General features: G+C 34.5%; 1 protein-coding gene across 1 annotated transcript in view; it reads right to left on the reverse strand.

The window, feature by feature from the left end:
* The window catches only part of LOC145247977 (catalase-like), a 71,358-nt gene extending 47,834 nt beyond the window's left edge, over nt 1-23,524 (reverse strand). Inside the window, exons 1-3 of the mRNA XM_080109635.1 lie at nt 23,233-23,524; nt 3,829-4,000; nt 518-628 (exon numbers count right to left, since the gene is read on the reverse strand). Of these exons, the coding sequence (XP_079965761.1) occupies nt 518-628; nt 3,829-4,000; nt 23,233-23,295 (346 nt within the window). The 5' untranslated portion in view covers nt 23,296-23,524. The remainder of the gene's footprint in view (nt 1-517; nt 629-3,828; nt 4,001-23,232) is intronic.
* Nucleotides 23,525-24,054: the final 530 nt, after the last annotated feature.

Below are 24,054 nucleotides of genomic sequence, written 5' to 3' on the forward strand. Positions count from 1 at the left end.
CACACCTGCTAATTTGCATACATGCTTTAACGGCTGCCGCTGCTAATATTTTTGCTAGTCAGCTATCTTTCGGTTGCTGCTGATATATTTTTACACGCATCCATATACGTGTACAGATGTACAGGAAACTGATGTGCAAAAGTAAGAGGATTAATTTCCTCTCTTTTCAACATGAAGATTTGGAAAGGGGAAACTAAATCCCAGAGCAAATAATGTAGTTATTTGTTGTTCTTTTTTAATTGTCTCTATTATGTCAGCCACAAGGAGTAAAAGGAAGGAAATAGAAACAATCTCTTTCCTACAATGACTACTGTTGCCATTGCTGAGAGACATCATTACCTATTGAGCAACTATTTATTAGATATCAGCAAGAGACGACTGTTTTCTATCAACCAGATTATGACGAAGTATATGTTTGTTTCTGATGATTTTTAACTTGTTAATATAATTTAAACATAATTTGTGTTTGGTGACATAATTTTGAATACTTAGAAGTAAAATAGAGAAATATATTTACCGACTGTAGAGAAACGAATGCCAACTCTTGTTTTCTTGCCAATTTCTTGAAAAGGAGCGGCTTTGCAATATTTTCTAATGTCATGGGTAGTTTCAAAATAACCAAATGCACCTGTAAATAAAAAAGAAAGAAAATAAAACAAACATGTAATCTAGAAGTGAGATGTGTGTGTGTAAGGACACTTCTCAACCTATATACTCAATGGATTTTTAATCTACTGACTTGAAATTTGATATATGGGGTATTCAGACATTTTTAATCTGTTTTCATCCAGAAAAAAAAGAGCTGCTAAAGGATCGTAATTGAAAAATTTGTATTTGGGGGGTGGGGTCATTGGATTTTTAATATTTGTCAACTATTTCACGACTGCACATGCATGAATCATTCACATAATGTTAAGAATAAGTAAATTTGAAAACACTTTTTAAATCGTGTCAAACTGGCCTAATGGTTATTGTACTTGACTCACTGTCTCAGCTCAAGTTTACTTCATTTTTTTTTTTTTTTTTTTACTTCATTTTTTTCTTTTTTTTAAACTTCATTTTTTTTTTTAAGGAATTTATCGTCACATTTAATATCGGGCAACACTGGATACATCTTCTAGTATTATATATATACACGAAACAATGTTTTATAGTAAACAACTGATAATCCCTGAAATAACATTAGGACTATTATGAATTTGTGAAAGCAGAAGGATTCAGTAATTAATCAAATTAATTGACTGCAAAATAATTTTCCAACAAAGTAATAATATTTTTTTATAATTTAAAAAATTGAAAAACTTCCAAAGCTATAAATAGAAAAGAAATTCAATTTAAAGTCTGTAAATTAGAATTTACAACAAATTTATTATTCGACGAGGAATACAAGTTGAAAACTTGAAATTTTCCTTATTCCATGGAGTTTCAAAGCATGGCTCTTATATTCCCGAGGAAAGTAGTTAGCAAAATGATATTCACAGGCAAACAATTATTTTGCGGGTTAGCAAATTGAAACCCATAAAGTATAGGATTGTGCTATAAATATTAATATTTAAACTTGCTTCTTTATTCAATTTATAAACTTGAAAAATTAAAAAAAAATTTTTTCTTGAAAAAAATATAAAAAATATTTTTTGATGTCTATATTGCTGATAATCTATATATCTATAAAAGTGAACGTGTCTGTCTGTGTGTCTGTCTGTCTGTGTACATTTCCCTACGCAATAACTCTGTCAATTTTTAGTCTATAGACTCGAAATTTGAAATACCGGGTACTGAGATTTGGGAAAATCGATGTGACGGGTGTCAGCCAGAAATTTGGCTGTTAAGGGGTCAAATTTCAACGATTTGACCTTTAAGAACTCTACCAAACTCCTCCGACAATTTTGGGTCTAGACACTTGAAATTTTAGATATAGGTTCCTTGAACATGGATCTAACTTAATAAAGTGATTTGAGCCCGAAACAATAAATTTTAAGGGGTCATAATAGGGGTCAAAGTTTTAAAAAATTAACCATTTTTTTTGTTTTTTTGCTTTTTTTGCACAGCATACACCTCCAAACACCCGAGCAAGGGGTCAAAGTTCAACGATTTGACCTTTGAGAATTCTATCAAACTCCTCCGCCAATTGTGGGTCTAAACACTTGAAATTTTAGATATAGGTTCCTTGGACATGGATATAACTTAATAACTTGCTTTGAGTCCAAAACAATAAATGTTAAGGGGACATAATAGGGGTCAAAGTTTAAAAAAATTGACCGCTTTTTCTTTTTCTTTTTTTTTTCTCAACATACACCTCCAAACACCCGGGCAACGCCGGGCTGAAATGCTAGTATAATCTAAATTATTACAAATTAATGATGATATATTCCACTTTCAGAGCACATACACTGTTGCGTTTTATTCCAATAACCAAAAAGAATCAGTCTACAATTATGATTTCTAAACTATTAAATATTAGTAGGCCGCCCGGCATTGCCCGGTCATAAAATACACTTAAATATGATATTTTGATTAATGCAGATTTTGTATTTATTATATTAAACACAATAGTAATGAATTAAAAAGTTAAAAAAAAAAAAAATGACACGTGTGCCACTACTGAGAATCAAAACCAAAACGATTTATTTTTTCTTTGACGTTAATGACTGTACTATAAAGACATGCTTTCTGCAAGGCTAAAAATTAAAACCTGAAGCAATAGCTATTACGTTATGCATGCATATTCGTAATGCCATTGTTCGACCTTCACCTGGCAAATTTAACTTTTTAATTTTCACACTTTTGCACTGATTTTCCCTGGCTAAAACCCAAATATAAAGTTTTGCATGGGTTCAAATACCCTATATATGTGTAGGAAATGCTTAAAAAACCTAAACGATGTCAAAAATGCGTTCTGTGGTTTCATCGCCACCGGAACACAAGATTTTTATGTTACTGGCATAAATACACTTGTTTTGTGTTTGCAAGAGTGTGTTGATTATGATGGTGCTTATTTAATCATGAAATTTTTATTTGAACTAAGAGATATATTAATTGAATTTAAAAGTTAAAAACTGCAAGAACTTTCTTGTCAACCTGATACCTTACAACCTGTTAGTCTTGTTATGGTTTTAAGAATGATCGGTGGAACTCCAGAGTTTTATCTAATTAAAAAAATTAAAAACTGCAGAAAAATCTTTGTGGCATACGTATTTATCACAGAACAAAAATGTCATATTTCAAAAATCACGTAAATTGATCAAATAGTTTTTTAATTATATAGAAAATCATTTTTTTAAACAAGCTTTAGTGATTCATAGTATACTGTAGACATTACAAGATTGATTTTAAAACCTTTAAAAATTTAAATCGAGTTGTTTATTAAACATGGTCGATCAAAACACCTGGTCTGGCTTCCTCATAAAATTTGATTTTTCTTATTTAAAAAAATAACTACTTGATGAATTTATGTGATTTTTGGAATATGACATTTTTGTTCTGTGACGAGTACATACATAACAAAATTATTTCTGTATTTTTGTGTTTTTAATTAGGTTGAATTTTAAACAAAAACCGAATGGTAATGAGATTAAAAAATAGTACCTATTTACTATGCCTCCCCACGGGACAGAGTTAGACACCAGGGTCGTTTTTTAACGTGGAGAAAAGGTACAAAAATAAAAATTGTCTCAGCCGTGAAGGATTTCTCCTCCACCGAAAGAGAACAAAAAATAGAAGTGCAGCATCTGAAGAACAGATACTACACTTTGATCTTGACCAAAAGGCCAAACAAGAAAGAAATTGTACGTTAGTAATAAAAAAAATAAAGCAAATATGCAGAGTTACCTGCCCCTTTTGCATGCACTACTCTTTCTGGAATCCTTTCGCGATTAAAGTGCGCCATTTCATCAGTAAAGACAAAGTCCTGGAGCAATATGGGCCCTTTCGGTCCGACTGTGAGACTTGCTGTCTTCATCCCAACCGGAGCTCCTGTGCCTGTGGTCAATCGATTTGAATCCTGAAATACAAAAAATAAATAAAAAATTTCAAGCCACACCAATGGTTTAAACAAATAAACAAAGGGCAATAACTCTTCAAACTAATAAACTTCTATTATGTCCCTGCAGCTTATTCAATCTGGATATGTTCTTGGTTGTCCACCATTATCCGATGATGACAATCTTCTTGTAAGTCTGCTGATGTTTAACTAATGCAATCCGCAGGTATCGTCATCGATCAGGCATGTGAAGGTGTTGGGTGAAGCAGGGATGGCCTGACAAGCATACCTCTTTGCACGCTTTGCCATATGGACCTGTATTCACTGTTCTCAGTAGAGTTCACTACTCATGAGCAGAGGGAGTGCCAGAGATTCCAGCAAGAAGCAAGTTTCTTCAAGTGAAGAGGGGTCAATTCGACATCTCTTCAGGGATCTCTTGATGTTGTCTTTAAAAGAGCATTACCAAGGCTGCTGCAAAGAAGGTGGGCTCTCTACTGTGCTAGAAAATTACTTATGCCTGAAAATATCCTGTACCTCTATAAGGCCACCATTCGCCCTTGTATGGAGTACTGTCGTCACATTTGAGCTGGTGCATCTGCTGCTTGTCTCTCACTCCTGGACAAGGTTCAAAAGAGAGTTGCCAACCTGATAGATCCTGAACTGTCATCTAGGTTTCAGCTTCTGTCCCATCAATGAAATGTTGCATCCCTCTGCCTGTTCTACAAGTACTTTAATGGTGAATGCTCTGACGAACTGCAAGTACTTGTACCTCCTCGACGTGACTACCCCCGACAAACCAGACAAGCAATTAAGTCCCATCCCTTTACAGTACAGATCCCTAGGTGTAAGAAAGCCTTTTTCTCCAATAATTTCTTCCCCAGAACTGCAAGTCTTTGGAACTCCCTTTCAGGATTCTCCTTTCTCAACTGTACTGATATGCAGAAGTTCAAGTGTAATGTGAACAAACATCTTTCTACTCATCTTCCTTCATAATGTCTCCACAAATTATGTCTCCAATAGTAGCCCCCTACTTCAAAGTGGCACTGTGCCTTGTTTGGAGTGAAAATTGAATTAAAAAAAAAAAAAACATGCTTCCTCTGCCCACTGGCATTGCGTCGACCTTGGAGTAATTGACCATAGAGGATTCTATGCAGTAGTCTGTAGCTGGACATTCGAATACTGTGCTTCAGCTCCTTGAGTTAGCATTGGATCGATAGACTCCACACCTGTGTGCAGCACTCTGTCCCTCCATGTGCTGCCAAAGATCTTCTGCAGACATCTTATACGGAAGATTTCCAGATTTCTTATAATATGGTGGCTAAAAGTCATCCGTACTGTTTCGTACGTTAGCATTTTGGTGTGGAATCTGAGGTTGCTGTTCTGAAAAACCATTCTCCTTGGCCGACCAAAAGATGCTGCATATAAGAAGGCATTTTAAAGATGGTGGTATGATAAAGATATGCACTAACAAGCATTTGTTGAAAGCAACAGTAACAGGAAGTTGGCAGTAGCTAAGTGGTTACCGACACGGACTTACAACCTGCGTATGTCAAGTTCAAGGCTATTTCTTCCACAGATACTTAGGGATGTTTGCAACCTTGTGGGAATTACCTCGGCTCCAAAGCCAGCAGAGTATGAGCCAATTTTGAAATGGCCCTTTTCCTGTTGGCTGTGCAGTTCTAGGAGGTCCATCCTACCAGACAGTAGACTCCTGTCTTCCAGGTGGAGTAAATTTATTGCTTACTGCTTGAGACACCTCTATTGAGAAATGCTGATGGGGCTGCCCAAGCAATTTTTAATCAGCCAGAGTGCTCCTACTTAAACAAGTGTTGGTTTGATTCTTCCCATCTTCCGACCTTGTGTCATATCTTCCTGCAGGGGGAAGGAAGTAAATAGCACCTTCATGTGGTCCCTTCCGTAACAACCCAGTATCTTCTAGAAAGTATTCAAACTATAAAGATATCAAGGAAACGGATGCCAACTGATGTTCAACAGTAACATTGAATCTTGTTTTTATGTATTGACTCTTCAGAGGACAAAAGTTCAAAATCAACAGTTTTCTTTCGACCAATGAAAATGCAAAAAATATTCTTGAATATTAGTGCAATAGGATAAAAGCCCAAACACAGAATTTTTCTCTTTTTCTCTTCCTTTTCTTTCAGAGACAAACACCTGTGCATCCGATACACTCTGGCCCTTTTCGATGAATGGCCCTCAACAAATAGCACACACTTGACGACAAGAAACTTTTACAAAGCCACATAATGAACGTCGTAATATGGACACCAGTCCGATCATTTGTTGCTTTAAGATATATATAAAAAAATTTGTGCCAACAGATTATCTCCCCTTTTTATTGTGTTAATAGATTATCTCCCTTGTCTTTTAAAATAGCCTCATTTAGGCACTTGTTTAGTTTAATCAAGATATTAAAAAATGAAAATATTAAAAAAATATATATTGTATATACTCGTAATAAAATGAAGTTCTCATAAAAATTTCTTTCACTTAATTTGATCTAATAGTTTTGGTTTTTGTACAAAGGAAAATCAAATTTTAATGAGATCGATTGTATCCCGCCATCTTGATGTTGCTAGTCTCAGTCTTTTCTACAAATACTAGCATGACATGTGCTCCTCAGAATTGTCTGATCTATTTCCTGCTTCCTTTGTTCCAGTTCGTCTGACTTGTTGGTCTCAAGATCAGCAGACAAAAAAAGGAAAAAATGCACCACATAGTGAAGACCTAAGACGAAACGCTTGCTGCGTGAGATGGACATGTGGCCCTGTCGTGGCAAGACAGTTTTAGACCAGTGTCGAGGGGGCAAGGTTTTGTAAAGTACATGGCAGACGAGACAAACTAAAATGCATCGTTTATAACAAGATGCAATGCATTGTTGGAAATGCTGAGAATAAGTCACTTTTCTTAAAACTGTATGGCACGATCACATTGACGCATCGTCTGAAGCAATTTCCATAAAAAAGCTGCAAACACACTTTGCGAAACATTTCTTACATTAGAGCTTTAATACATATGTGATACTATAAAGTGGCCTTGGGGTGGATTTGAGCCACTATGTGCTGAGAGGGGGGGAATAGACAAAGGAAGAGGAAATAGCTTAGAATAAACAAAGAAATTGGAAATACCTTACAATCAACAATAGATAGTAAATAGCTTAGAATAAACAAAGAGTTAGGAAATATCCTACAATCAACAATAGATGGAAAATAGCTTAGAATAAACAAAGAAATCAGAAATATCCCACTATCAACGATAGGAAATAGCTTAGAATAAACAAAGAAATAGGAAATATTCTACAATCAACGATAGGAAATAGCTTAGAATAAACAAAGAAATCGGAAATATCCTACAATCAACAATAGATAGGAAATAGCTTAGAATAAACAAAGAAATAGGAAATATCCTACGATCAACAATAGATAGGAAATAGCAAACAATAACAATAGAAACCTACTGATAAAACAGGGAAAGGCAGCTTCCGGTAGCCAGGGTGGGGTTGGCGACCTGAGAGACAAAGACAGAGGAGACAGACAGTTGAGATCTAGATGCGCTAGACGACGCATGGGAGTTGATAATGACTACAGTTGAACAGTTATAGAGTTGACTGTGAAATAGAGTTATGGACGATTTTAGAGTTGACTGTGAAACAGAGATAGACGAATGTAACATCAATAGGACGGGGAGAAGACTCACACACACACACACACACACAAGTCCAACAGTCAATTTATATGTGAACATTAACGTTAGTGTTTTTCTTCTTTTGTTCATATTTCTATTTTGTGAACCGCGTGTGTTCTCATCGACAGTTGCCAATGGGAAAAGAACGATCCAGCCATAAGAGGAATAGAGGAATAGTCGAACGAAAAATCCATGGTACATGACGTTGGGAGTCGACGATCTGTCGAGGGGGCACACGTATGGGGGTTACATGTATAACCATTAGTCCATTTTCTTGTGAATCTTCTCCATTTCTATTTCAGCTTATCTTTCATTACAAAGTAGTATTTTTTTAGCTCTTTACATGAAGTGGCTTCATGCTTGGTCTTTATCTATAAAAATACAAAGATGCAAACTATTTTGTCTTTCTTGAATTCGTCATTTTGAACAAGACGTATTTACCAAGACATCCTTGTGAGACGTTAAAAAGAACTCTTTTAAAAATGCTGTCATACTTAAACAGCATATAAGCATAGTATCAGGTAAGTTGGTCTTTTAATTTAGCCGCAAACTCACTGTTGGCAATACATTTCTTGTATCATCATTTTAATACATGCATCATTTATCCTGATATTCATTTCAACTTATCTTTTATCACTCTGCAAACAAGAACCTGCCAATCACTTCATTTTCAAGCCAATCCACCAATTCGCTTCAATGTATTCATTTATCATCATCATCATCATCATCATCATCCTGTTTAATGTCTATTGTACATGTTGGCATGTGTTGGACAGCTTTGAGGAACTGACTGCAAAACTAACCTCTTTCTTACCAGGTTTTTATCTGTCTTTCAAGTTCATCATTACCCCTTCCTCCCGGGTTTTTATTGATCCTCCCCTGTGAACTGAACCTACTGCCCCAACTGTTCTACATCTACGAACCGGAGCACTCTCATCCATTCTGCCCTTATCATATTTGGTTTAATGTCCATTTTACATTAATATGAGCCATGGAAAATAAAAACAACAAAAAGAATCGTTTAAGCATCGGAAAGTAGACCCATATTTTTTCCGATTTCGATATAAATTCTGATTTTTTTTTTTTTGATTTGCGATTCCAATTAATCATCTCAACACTACCTCTTTCTCTCAAGTGCATTTTTATCACATCCTTCCATGTTTTTCCTAGGCTTTCTATTATTATGAAGAAATAATTGGATGAAAACGATTCTTCTTTATTTACACCACAGATCCATTTTCATCACTTTCTCCCATCTTTTCTTTACCTTTTACTGTGAACTGAACCTGCTATCTCAACTGTTCTACATCTACTAACTCTAGAACACTGATCCTTTCTTTCAACATGATCATACACGTGGATTCTTTCTTTGCTGTTGCATGTCTTTGAAGCTTTGTGACAACCCAAAACAGAGTTATACCGACAACTTGTCTTGTGTTGTTTTCACTGTAGCATGAATGTGACACTATGTTCGACTGAAGTCGTTGAGTGCTGGAGAGCAAGGAAAATGACAAAGGATGGATGACAAAAAAAAAAAAGGAAGTAGATTTAAAGAATACTAAAAAGACTTATAAATTATTTATTTGTAGACTTTTATCTTCATCATCTAGGTGTTGTTTCATCGCAAAAGTATTCCAATAATAAAACCAAAAGAAACTTTATCAAGAGACAATGGACAGGTTGGTTGGTTGTTTTTTTTTTTTGTTTTACAACATATCAACCCTTTTCAGGTCATTTTCAGTGATTTTGAGGAAAATTTTTTTTTTTAAGTCGGTTTCTATTTAACCCATAGTTGGGACCCTAACAGGTACTACCACTCCGGGTCAGAGTGGACCTGGGAGCAATGGCAATTAAAGGGTGGCTCCACACTCCCAAAAGCCTGCAAGCTGGAGCCTCACCATCGGATATAGTTTAACGTCGTATCCAGGACCAGCAAAGAGAAATAAGGGTAGGGTTTAATTCAGGGTGTGCCGGGTGTCTGAATGACCAATAGGTAGAGAAAGAAGCAACACTTGACAGGAGGGTGGCCGCTAGTTGTATGTTAAGTTAGTTGAGGCTTGAACTCCAAGGTGGACAGTTGGATTTTAGATACGGCCAAGAGCAGTTGGTTGCTTGAAGATTCCAGAGGGAGATCAGGGAGATTGAAGTTGAAGCTGGGCAAGGGCAGATCAGACATAGAAGGAAATCCCTGGAGACAATCTCGGACTATATTGGAGTTGTTACTTTTGGCTGATGCAGCTTATCACACACATACCCAGAGTGTAACTAATTGCATTTGCGTTATTTATCATGGTGTTAATCGCCCAGCCTCCGTGGCCCAGGCACCAAAGATCCCCCTTTGAGTTGGCCTTGTGTCTAAGTTTTTTGTTCAGTTTGAACTTACATTATAATTTTAGCCTGAATAAAGGATTTAATATCTCAAAGTGTAGTATCTGTTCCGGCAGATGCTGCACTAAAAGAACATTGCCCTTGTGGCAATAAGTTTCTGGTCCATGTAGGGGCAACCCTATATACCAAGAGGCAGCACTATCAGCTCCCTCTCCCCTCCTCCCGAGGGAGCTGGACCCCTTTCCCCTCTTCTCTCCACATTAAAAAACAGCCTTGTGCCTAATTTGCTCAGTGGGGAAGCAAATAAATACCGTTATTTATCGTGGCGTGATCACAAGGACAGTCGGGCTACAATAACACAAAAGCGATCATTGGGTGACAATGCTTGGAAATATTTAAAATGCATCCTTGCGCACTTAGTAATGAAAATGCAGTTTCAGATTGAAGAGTTACAGATAGGCAGGCGGCCAGAGCCTTTAATAAAACTGTAAGGACATATCTGAAAATTACGTAATCAGATTCTATCAACACTAACAGCTGTGACCTTCAATCGGAAATATTCGTCTGCAAATTTAAAAGAAGAGGAAAGAAAATGGATAAAAACCGATAAACAAGAGATAAGTCCTGACCTTTGCGATTCTTTTTTAAGTAAACAACAGTTAGAGAAACATTTAATTTATTCTAGTTTTTTTTTTTTTTTTTTTTTTTTTTAGATAATTTAATCTAAAAACGAAATAAAAAAAAAAATTAGCAAAGTTTCATTTTACAAAATATTTTTGTTAAAAAAGTTCATCACAAAAAAAAAAAAAAGAAAGCATTATAAAATTCGTTCTTGCGTAAGCAAATTTCTATGAATATGATTTTTAGGAACTAGAGAGAATTTAAAAAATGTTTTTATTTATTACATTTTCACCCCAAACAAGGCACAGTGACACTTTTATGTAGGGGGCTACTGTTGGGGACATAAGTTTCAGGGGTACTATGTTGGGAGTTGAGCAGCAAGATATCTGTTCACATTACACTTGAACTTCTGCATGTCAGTACAGTTTGGAAAGCAGTTCTGGGGAAGGAACTATTGCCAGATTTTAGCTCAGATGAGCGCTTGCCAAAGCTAAGTATGTTCAAGGATGGAATACTGCTGCCATATCTGGGCAGGAGCTGCTAAAAACAGCTTATCCTACCTTGACAGAGTACAAAATAGACTTCGTGGCTTAGTGGGGAATGCCCTTTTCTCTACCCTGCAACCTTTCTCCCACAGAAGAGACGTTGCGAGCATATCCTTGTTTTATCGTTATTTCCATGGAAGGTGCTCGTCTGAACTCCAATTTCTGGTCCCCCCTCACCAATCTTTCACGAAAAACACTCGTCTAGCTGAATCCACTGTGAAAAATTTCCCCCACTCTATATCTGTGCCTAAATCAAAACGCGGATTCCATGAAAAAAGCTTCTTTCTTAGAACTGCACGCTTGTGGAACTCTGTTCCGTCTGCCTGCTTCCCACCGGACTACAACTTGGATGTCTTCAAGTCCAATGTTAACAAATTCCTAATGAACCGCCCCCTTAAGTAAACACTTCATCAAATCTCCACACTAACGTAATGTACTTGCAATAACCCTTATCCCTGAGTGGCTTCCGGGCCTTGATAAGTGGTGATCACTGTGTAAAAAAAAAAAAAAATAAAATAAAAATAATAATAAAGCAGAGACAGATTCACAACGTCTCTTCTGTGAGAAAGAGGTTGCAGGGAAGAGAAAAAGGTACCCCCCCCCACTAGGCTACAAAGTCTATTTTAAAATCTGTCAAAGAAGAATAAAGTGCTTCTAGCAGCTCCTGCCCAGATGTAGCAACAGTACTCCATTGTTGGCCGAACCTGGCTCTTATACATGTAGAGATTGCATCGGCAATGAGATATCTACTGGAACGGTACAATGATCCAACCATTTTTCCAGCGACCTTGGCAACAGATTTGATGTATGTGTTCCATTTCAGATCAGGAGTAAACTCATCATGGAGTTTTGGTAGACTTTTCATCATGGAGTTTTGGGATTTGTGGAACAGGTCGACAGATTTAGTTAAAGCAAGGCAGAGAGGGAACGTAAAAGAGAAAAAGAAGTGAAGAAATATTTTTTTTTGCAGACCATGATAAGGTAAAGCCGTAACAATTACCCACTAATATGGCATCGAGAAGCCCCACCAGAAGCTACTGCATGGTCCAGAATCCATCACCAAATGGCAATACAGCAGCCTCAATACTTTGTACATGCTAATAAGACGGCCTCCTTAGTGGGTAATCCAAGGTTTGGGTTCCTGACTATCAGGCACATAACATCAGCCAAGTTAAAGCATGTTAAGTTTTCAGATATTGTGTTGAACAAAAATGGCGGCGTAGTTCAGATCAGTAACCAAGATGGCAACCAAGAATCAAATGCAGTCCGTGGTGTAGTTAACCTCTTAAGTTCTGAGATATGTTGAACAAAGATGGCGGCGTAGTTCAGATCAGTAACCTAGATCGCAGCCAAGAATTAAATGCGGTCCGTGACGTAGCAAACGGTGAACTGATTGAATCTAAAAATTCGACAATTTTTATAATAATTTTGGGACGTTTTCATTGGTTGTTTAGCACAGCCGTTGGTTATAAAAATGATTGGCGAATCCATTCGTCTCATACCCCATTAGGAGTCAAAAACATTTTACAAAACGTTTACCTCCAACACCCTTATTAGTGACATGGCTACAACGATAGACATAGAAACAGAAATTTTCAACAGCTCAGGTGACGGCTCATGCAAAAATACTATCAACTTAGAATACAGTTTTTTCTTCCCCCTTTGTCAGAAAAATCACTCTTTCTAAATGAGGACTGAGGGATAAATTAGGAGAAGTTAGAGTGACGGGAGCTGTTGATGATGCACCCACAATGCATTGTCTACTCTCGATTAGACAAAAATAATAATAAGTATTCTACTTATATAAGTTCAACTGACATGTTTAGGGAAAGTAAAGTAATAGGTTCCCCTCTCACTAACTGAAATAAAGAAGGAACTCAGTTGGCAAAATTTATGTATGTAATTCTTGCAACAACTCGGCTGTCAACCCCCCACCCCTCCTGAGTCATTCCTGACTTAATTTAAATGGAGATTGTCTACCCCTTTTGCTAACATATTCAACAATAAGCGGCACTTTATTAATATGACTATTTGAAAAATCTACTAAAAAATAGTGTCAACATTTTTTTCTTTTTTTGCATAGAACACATGGACAAACATTCATAGACACTGTCCTCGAATGTCTAAGGTCTCTCTGTACAGGAGTTTGTCAGAACAACCTGGCATGAGGATACTTTTTCCATAGAAGCAAACCCTGACCAAATATTCAAAATCACATAGTATTCGCTGCCCAAATAATATTTCCTCATTATGGCTAACCCACATTAGCTTTTACGAGGAATAGTGCACCTTCTCTAAGTGATGTTACCTCAAGTGATAGCACAAAGCTGGATACTCCACCAGACTAGATAAATTGTTGTCCTGGAATCCAGTAAGACCAAGAGACCAAAATTAAAGATATGCTACAATGTATAAAAATGGTTAATTGGGGAGAGGAAAATTATGTTCTCAATTTCTTTACTAACTCAATGTTTGAGAGATAAAGAACTTAAATGGAACATTCGAATGTCTATGTATCTCATATAGGGTTCAAGTGTTAGACCCCAGGTCGTGGGCCCCTTGATTTCTGAGAACTTCGACTGAAGTAAAATAAAACAAAAGGTTAAAATTGGAGAATGCGTTTTATTTTGAGGAAAACAGCAAGCGAATCACAAACTGCAAATTGGCAACAACAAATTCCAATAATAAATTTAACAGTAGTATTATACACTTTATAAATTCAATAAAAGAAATTAAATAAAAGAAATTAAATTAAATAAATAAAATAAATTAAATAAAATAAATAAATAAAATTAATTAAATTAAATAAACTAAATAAATAAATAAATAAATTAAATAAAAAAATATAAATTAAAAACTGCAACCAATATAATTAATATTAACATTTGCATCTATTAAAAAAAAATAAATATCGCAAATTCACAAGTTATCTAATAAAAGCATCCATCTTCAATCAACTACAATATGATTGTCTTCAAGTCAACATAAACAAATTTTTGTTGAACCGTCCCCTTAAGTAATACAATTTACCAAATTTCCACTACTAACATTTACTATATTTTTCCATTGACTACCGTACACTCATTAACCCTTATCCTTGAGTAGCTTACAGGCCTTGATAAGTGATGAGTTCTATGTAAAAAAAAAAAAAAAGATGTGCATTGTTTTGCTTCGATTTTTATCATCTGCAGTAAAGACAACATGGCGACAACTGAAAACCATTAGAGAATACATTAGACAATAAAGGTCTTAATATCAGCAACAATTTTAAATGCAATATCTGTTCAAAAGAGGCCCGAATACTCTAATAATCAACTTTTGACTTCATCATTATTTTTTAATCCTTCTTTGTAGATATTTTTAAGTCTGTTGAAACGTATTAGCCCCCAAATAGTAGATTTTGAATTTTGGTTCTTATTTAAGATGATGCTCATTGAAAAAAAAAAAAAAAAAAAAAAAAACAGAAAAATCTTTCATGTATGCACTCATCATGCAATGAAGATGTCATATTCTAAAAATCACGTAAATTGTCATATTCTAAAAATCAAAGTTTTCTTTTTTAAATTAAAAGAATCAAAATTAATGATTTTTAGCGATTAATTATTTTGAATACAAACAAAATCTTGCAAGCTGAATTGAATTGTCGCCCTTGAATTTTAAAACAAAATTTTGCAAGCTGAATTGAATTGTTGCCCTTGAATTTTAAAACAAAATGGCAGCACTCGGACCTCGTTTCACTTCTTCATAAAATTTGATTTTCTGAGTTAAAAAAATCAAACAAAAATAAAACTACTCGATAAATTTACATGATTTTTGGAATATGACATCTTCGTTTCGTGACGATTATGTACACAAAAATTTTTTTATATTTTTGTTTTTTTTAATAAGTGTAATTCTAAATAAGCACTTTAATTTATTTAAGGGGTGAATTACGCAAAGTTAGATAATAAAAAAATAGCCATATTTTAATGGAATTTTGTATGCTTATAAAGGTGCTTGTGCATTGTACGAACTTGAAGTCGGAAATTGTGCATGTTATGAATCGGATTTCTCGTAAATGTCCACTCGGGCTTGACTGGCACCTGACATCATTGCTGAAATATGCTGAGCGCTGTTAAAAATGCTCGAAAATTGTTCAAATTATCATTTTTTTTTTTTTTTAAATATTAAATATAATTACTGCCAGTCAAAAGATTCAAACCCAGTCAACCTTGAGTCTGCAACCTAATATTCAACCCCTAGGCCAACATCATTATATATTGCATGAAAACAGCACATCATTTAATGAATATATGCATTTTTGAAAAAAGAAGAACAAGAATCAATATTCTTAAGGTAACCCGAGAAAAACACTGGTTGTTAATCCTCAGAATTCAGAAAAATCTACCCGACATTGTCCAGATTGTAGTGAAGTTATTTTTGTTTTTAATTTTTTATTTGTTTTGTATATCTTTGAAATTTTTACAGAGAAAGAAATAATTTTAGTTGTGAGGGAGACAATTTGTTTGTATATCTTTGAAATTTTTACATTGTCCTGATTGCAGTGAAGTCATTTTTGACGTTTCTGATTTTTTGAGATGAGGATTGGTTATTCGTATTATTTGTATTCTTTGGACTACTGTTCTCATCTTGAGTGTCATTTTCATGTTTCGGTCGATGTAACCTCCGACCTTCTTCAGGTGTATCTCGACGAATTGAGGAATGTTTCTGTCGAACTCAGGAATTTGGATAGGATTTTGAATGGAACCCTTTATTTATTTCACGGCGGTAGGATGCTCTCATTCTGTCAGCCATGATTGGATAGAGGGCCTAAATAATTCACAATTGTATTTTTTAGATCTCTCACACTGAGAATTGAATCTCCAAGAGAATATCACCTTTACAATTGATTTTTCCAAGTGCTCTGACCACTGCGCCATGTCATGAAGTGAATAAAGGGTTCCATTAAAAATTCCGTCCAAATTTCCGAATTCGACAGAAACATTCCAGAGTTCGACAATATACACCTGAAGAAGGTTGGAGGTTACATCGACCTAAACGTTGTGAAAATGACATTCAGGATGAGAACAGTAGTCTGATGAATCCAAATAATACAAAATCATTTTTGTTTTTAATTTATTATTTGTCTGTATGTCTTAGAAACTTATACAGAGAAAGAAATAACAATTTTAGTTGTAAGGGAGATAACTCAAGATAAGAATGAATCCAAATAATATGAATGATTATGCAGTAAATTATGCTTAAATGACTGAATTTCTAATCTCAAATCTGTAATTTATCACGATTTTTAGGTCATTTTCGGCTAATTTTTCCTGCAAATGCTGCCATAGCTCCTAAATTATAGGCTAGAACTAGGTAAACGCTATATGATTTTGAAAGCTTAATTTATTGGCTACAGATATCACCACATGCTGAGGTCTGAACTTGTGAGGGCTGGCTGAAAATAATTTTGGCTTCACATGGGGAAAAAACTCTCCATGGAGGCTTGAATAGTAACATAAAGGGTTCCATTCAAAATTCCGTCCAAATTTCCGAATTCGACACATGAAAAAATTGAAATAGCATTGAATATTTCAATATTGGTATGCATAGAAAGAGCTTGATGAGCTAAGAAAGAATCTTTTTAAATTTTTGAAATCTGATTAAAATTAAGGAAGTTATGGCTATTTTTGTACCTCACACGTTTGGATATTTTTCCCTCTTTAAGACCATATGCGTTTCGTCACATTTTTTACACTACTTTTTCAGTAAAAATGTCATATCTTTGTTAAAACACAAGACTAAGAAATGAAATTTACCATATAAGTGTATTTTTGTACAAGGAATCAGAATATGCAACTGAAAATCTCCCAAAGTTTATGGTTTCCAAATAATCTGCAGTAAATGTGCATAAATATGCAACAATTCCTTATAAATGCTATGTATCCATAAACAGAAAAGAAGTTGGAGAACTCAAAGTTGAATTGTAATGTGCTTTATGTACAAAAAACTTAAATCTAAACATAAGACCATTTAAAAATGAATATATTGCAATATTTCTTTGGTATTATTGTAGATTAACACCTTCTGTTTAACCCCACTCAACTCCTTCTGACCACCCCTCCAAAATGTGATTCTACCTTTTTAGGAAATTATGTATAAAATGCCATGAAATACTTTAATGAAAGATAAACAAATTATTTTAGAATTGAATGTAAAATAAGTTCCTATTACAGGTCATTCTAGCATTTTAGGGCAGTTAACTTTTTTTTTCTATGGGAAAATATGCATGCTTTTTTTTTTTTTTAAGATGATTATGTGTAGTTTTAAGAGGGTTTCTATGCAATGAGAATATGAGGAGGGTTGCCATTCGGTCTTTGAATTAATTGTAGGGCTAAGGAAAATTATGTGCGAACATACTGAAAACTTGACAGAGACAAAGCTAACAAAAACAATATTAGAGGGGGAGCGGTTAGTTTCACAAAAATTTAATGTAAAATAATTCATCATTTCCTGGCCATTCTAGCATTTTAGGACAGTTAACCAATTTATTTTTATGTGTATTTTTCTTTAAGGAAGGGTCTATTTTTTGTTTGTTTTAGATGCTTGTATGTGGCTTACAGAGATATTTTGTTGGGGGGGGGCGCTTGCCACTCGAACTTAGTGTTATTGTTAGGGTTAAAGAGTGTTTTAGGAGGAGACTTGCCACACATAATTTGTATTAGAGGTAAAGTTAAGAGAGCTTTTTTTCAAAGAGAGCGTTCAAAAATTTGTTGATTTCTATTTTCGAGATTGAAGGTGTTAATTCCATAGGCCGTTTATACTACGCTGGAGCAGGTTGTAAAATATCTTTCGCTTAATAAGTAGAAAAAAAAAAAACAAAATAGAAAGCTTCCTAATTGTAGTTTGATGTGTTTTCTAACTGCTTTTAAAATTTCAAGAATATTGATATAGATTTTGAGGGTTTGTATTACTATACACATAGATTCGAAAAAGTTGTCAAAAAAAACAAATATATAACAAATAAATGTTATCAAAAGCAAGTTACTTTTCTACCTTACTGGATAATTTTTTAGTGTTTTTATTTAATGTAACATGTTTATTCAGCTTGAAAACAGTGTTTACTAATGTTTTGGAAAATTTAAAATGGCGCCCGCCGCCCGACTCTCTTGAAACGGTGAGTTTGGGGAAAAGAGTTAAAAATAAAAAAGTAGACAAAATACTGCTAGAAACTCGCTCAATATGTTACCGTGACATAGGCTGACATATATTCGGTGAGTTTTTAACAGTATTTTGTATAGTTTTTTTTTTATTTTTAACTCCTTTTCTCAAACTTACCGTGTCAAAGAGAGTCGGGCCGGGCGCTATTTTTAATTTTCCAATACATCGGTAAACACTGTATGTATTTCGAGCTGAATAAACATGTTACATTGAATAAAAACACAAAAAATATATCCAGTTAGGTAGAAAAGTAACTTATCTTGCCTTTGATAACATTTATTTGTTATATATTTGTTTTTTGACAACTTTTTCGAATCTATGTATGAACGAGATTTTGAGACTTATTTTGATTTAAAAAAAAAACATTTGTGGCTGTTCGCAGTAAAACATTGTTTTAATTCGTTGTTCAAGACTAATTTAAAGAATAAAAGTGCATGCAAGCTTCCTAATTGTAGTTTTTGTTTTTTAACCATGTTTTTAAATTTGACGAGCTATGTAAGAAATTGCAACAGATTCATAATGCCGAATTGGTTGGGATTGTTATTATACATTCTGAAAACCGAATAGTTCTAAACTAATGTTATTCTGATAACAAAATAGCTCTCATTAAACGTATAAGAACATTTATATTCATATTTTCATATTTTTCTTAATTCGTTCTTGAATAAAAATTAAAGAACGCGTGTTGTTTACACTGTGCTGTGCTATGGCTGATTCTACAGGCTGGAGCTGCTGCTGCTTCTTTAAAATACTAACTTCATTTGACCAAATTCGAGAAATATAACAATTTTTTTTTCGGGTAGGTCCTTTTAAATTATCAATTACCGCGGTCCTACTCAACATAAAATAATACTTTTAATTGATAAAGATAGTAAAAAGATTGATTTACTTACTACTGGGTGTCCGAATAATTTTTTTTTCAAAATGTTCAATACTCGTCATATTAAAGTCTTATTTTTAACACGACAAAAAAAGAAATGGTCAAAAATATTTCGGACACTTGACAGTATTAAGATTAACACCTCTTCTAATTGGTTCCCAAATTTCATGACGAAATTCTTCATACAATCACGGTACGGACCTTTAGAAAACAGGGGGGGTCATTACAAAACCTTACCGAAAACGCCATTTTATGACGTTCACATTTTTATCACTTTATTTGCTTAAAACTCTTAAAATATATAATGTACATTCATATTTATTAATTCATTTGAAAGTATATTCATTTCCGAACAAAACAGTAGTAATTTGAAGACTTGAAGTGCTTTGGTTTAAAAAATATGGCTATTTTAGTAGAACTACCTTGAAATCTGTGATTATCCAAAGCGTTTTTTCGTCCGTGTGTATTACTAATTTGTATTCTTTGGACTACTGTTCTCATCTTGAGTGTCATTTTCATGTTTCGGTCGATGTAACCTCCGACCTTCTTCAGGTGTATCTCGACGAATTGAGGAATGTTTCTGTCGAACTCAGGAATTTGGATAGGATTTTGAATGGAACCCTTTATTTATTTCACGGCGGTAGGATGCTCTCATTCTGTCAGCCATGATTGGATAGAGGGCCTAAATAATTCACAATTGTATTTTTTAGATCTCTCACACTGAGAATTGAATCTCCAAGAGAATATCACCTTTACAATTGATTTTTCCAAGTGCTCTGACCACTGCGCCATGTCATGAAGTGAATAAAGGGTTCCATTAAAAATTCCGTCCAAATTTCCGAATTCGACAGAAACATTCCAGAGTTCGACAATATACACCTGAAGAAGGTTGGAGGTTACATCGACCTAAACGTTGTGAAAATGACATTCAGGATGAGAACAGTAGTCTGATGAATCCAAATAATACAAAATCATTTTTGTTTTTAATTTATTATTTGTCTGTATGTCTTAGAAACTTATACAGAGAAAGAAATAACAATTTTAGTTGTAAGGGAGATAACTCAAGATAAGAATGAATCCAAATAATATGAATGATTATGCAGTAAATTATGCTTAAATGACTGAATTTCTAATCTCAAATCTGTAATTTATCACGATTTTTAGGTCATTTTCGGCTAATTTTTCCTGCAAATGCTGCCATAGCTCCTAAATTATAGGCTAGAACTAGGTAAACGCTATATGATTTTGAAAGCTTAATTTATTGGCTACAGATATCACCACATGCTGAGGTCTGAACTTGTGAGGGCTGGCTGAAAATAATTTTGGCTTCACATGGGGAAAAAACTCTCCATGGAGGCTTGAATAGTAACATAAAGGGTTCCATTCAAAATTCCGTCCAAATTTCCGAATTCGACAGAAACATTCCAGAGTTCGACAATATACACCTGAAGAAGGTTGGAGGTTACATCGACCGAAACGTTGTGAAAAATGACATTCAGGATGAGAACAGTAGTCTGATGAATCCAAATACTACAAAGTCATTTTTGTTTTTAATTTTTTATTTGTTTGTATATCCTAGAAACTTATACAGAGAAAGAAATAACAATTTTAATTGTAAGGGAGATAACTCTATTTCTTATATTTTTCAATTAAAAAAAAATAAGGGTGCTAGTGCAGCGTATGACCTGAAAGTTGTTAATTGTGCATATTAGGAACCAGATCTTTTGTAAATGTTCAATTGGGCTTGACTGGCACTTGACATCGCCGCTGGAACATGCTGAGTACCCTGAAAAACGCCTAAAAACTTGTTCAAATTATTATTATATTTCGTGCTTGTTAAGATAGAGTCAACAGACTGATTTTTTTAAAAAATGTCGTTTTAAGCAAAAACAAAATTATGTACTTAATTGTCCTGTCGAAAATAGTAATATATCCAAAAATTACGAAAATTCTTTGAGTAGAAAATTATTTATAATTAAAAGTAATTTTTATGGAAAATTGGGGGAAATTGCATTTTTCCTAAATGTGAACACCTTGAAGATTGCAAATACAGAGGATATACTTATCTTCTTTTTCGTCACTTTAATGACTGATGTACTGTTTTAGACCATAGCGATAGACTTTATTTTTCTAAAAACAGCAGTTATTCTACTCAATGAGTTTTCATAACTTTTAGATATATTACTATTATCGACATGACAATTAAGTACTGCTGTTTTCGCTTAAAACATTATATTTAAAAATAAAATCGATCTGTTGATTTTGTTAACAAGCACCTTCTACATTTTAAATAGTATTTTCAAGTTGAATTTAATTTTTATAATATTTTTTATTTATTAAATTGTTAGGTGAAAGTACAAAATAGTTACAAAACAGTCTCCTCTCCCCATGTTAAGAATGGCTTTCTAAATAATGTTATTTCAGTGTGGTAACAGATGCACAAGTACCTACACATTGTTGATCCAGCTATATCGGACAATTATAAGAAACCCGGTTTGTACAATGCACCAGTACCGTTTTTTTTTTCTTTTTTTTTTTACTTGAGAGTCACCACTTATTAAGGCCCGAAGGCCACTTGAGGATAAGGGTTAATGAATGTAATGCGGTAGTGTAGTAATCGTTAATGGTGTAAATTGAAGGGAATTTAGATTATTTATGGGGACTGCTCAACAAGAACTTGTTTACATTGGACTTGAAGACTACTATGTTGTATTCAAATGGGAAGCAGCCAGCAGAACAGTGTTCCGAAGGCAGGCAGTTCTGGGAAAGAAGCTTTGTTCATGGAATCTGCACTTAGATTTACGCATAGAGTGGGAGAGATCATATATAGTCGTTGTAGCTAGTCGAGTGTTTTGTGAAAGTTTGAAAGGGGGGACCATAGATTGGAGCTCAGTCGAGCATTTTTTTTTTTACAAAGGAATCACCACTTATCAAGGCTCGAAGGCCACTCGAGGATAAGAGTTCAAGAGTGCACAGTCAGTAGTCAAAAGGACAATATCATAGTAATCGTTAGAAGTGTAAGTTTGATAAATTGGATTACTTAAGAACAGCTCGTCAAGAACTTGTTTACATTGGACTTGAAGACCACCATCTTATAGTCAGCTGGAAAGCAGGCAAACGAAAGAAAATATGCGCGCGCTTGTGCGTACAGAAATAGCCACCACTGATAACATATAGAATTACATGGCTTAATATCTGGAAAACTACTTGTTTTCCATCTAATTTTACATTTTCGCCACAGATTACTACGCTATGTGAGAAGGCAGTTTGGTACGCGAGTGCACATTTAACAGCCTTCGTTTATGCGAAGGTTTTGAAGTGGCGGAAAATAGTCTCAGGGTTCAGTGGTTAATACTATGCAAACAATAAATTTGTGACGCAAACGGTTATCATATTATTTTAAAATACACCGAAATCTAAAAAACAAAAAAACAAAACAAAAAACAAACAATATACATATTGTTATACAAACGGGAGACGGGCCTTAAAGTAAAATAATACCCCAATGGATGATAATCCACAAAATAAAAATAAAAAATTGAAAAAACACGAACAGAAAAAAAAAAAAAAATTTAATACAAGGGGTGTGTGTGCATTATACAAATCCACTTAAAATATTTTTTTTTTTTTTAAATGTCATTCTTTTCACTAAAATATGTTGTATGTAAACATGAGCTGCTTACGAATTCTAAATAATTCACGTGACTAAAATAAGAACCCCATTTCGACAATTCGAGTGCAAGTTAGCATAGGTACGCAAATTAATTGTTTTCATTTTAGGAGAGTTCCGCCAGGGAAGGGAGAAGTTAACAAAGCCGTTACTCATGTAAACAACGGCTTTCTAACTTTGCTAGGGTGTGTCAAACTGCACAAGTACTACCATTTATTTTAAAATTAAAACAAAATCAATAAAAAATAAAAACAAACAAACAAACAAACATTCCCAAACCACTAGTAGTAAGCAACACTTTACGTACCATTTGTGACTTTTTATAGTCGCTTAGTTGGCTGGTTGCTGGATCCCTATTGTTAGAAGCCATGACGCAGTAATTGAGTTATAGAAAATACGGGTGAACAAAAATAAAGGCCGTCTGCGTCCCACGTAAATAATAAAGCAAACACTTGTTCAATATACACGTGTTAATATCACCGCAGACACACCGTAAAGTGCGTGCTGTTTGGAGTTATCTCCCCCTAGATTCAGTAAAATACGTTTTCAACCTTTGGAGCAAGACTTTCCTAGTTGTCGCATCGGCGTCCGATTACGTCTGCGGGCGGGGGGGGGGGGATAGAGAGAGAGAGAGAGAGAGAGAGAGAGAGAGGGGGGGAATAGAATAATAGAAACAGGTGACCTGACAAGCACTTCAGATAATAATAGGTCATATGTCACATGATGAGCTAGAAAAGCGGGACAGGGTACTTGTTTGTTTGTTTGTACGTACGTACATGTATGAATAGTCTGTCCCCAAAAATGTAAAAAAAAAAAAAAAATAAAACAAAAAAAAACAACATTTTGGGTAATGTATAAAATCGCGACCAGAAAAGAACACGTGTCGAAAATAAACTGTGTAGGTATCAAATATAGTTTTATACTGTTTTCATTTTTTTTTTTTTTTTTTTTTTTTACAAAGGAGTCACCACTTATCAAGGCTCGGAGGCCATTCGAGGATCAGGGTTAATGAGTGTATAGTAGTCAATGAAAAAAATGTAGTAATCTTTAGTAGTGGAAATTTGGTAAATTGCGATTACTTAAGGGGACGGCTCATCAAGAACTTGTTTGCATTGGACTTGACGACGAC

This window comes from Euprymna scolopes, chromosome 26, assembly GCF_053919585.1.
Source record: "Euprymna scolopes isolate OS-2025 chromosome 26, ASM5391958v1, whole genome shotgun sequence".
In the NCBI taxonomy this organism is placed as follows: domain Eukaryota; kingdom Metazoa; phylum Mollusca; class Cephalopoda; order Sepiida; family Sepiolidae; genus Euprymna; species Euprymna scolopes.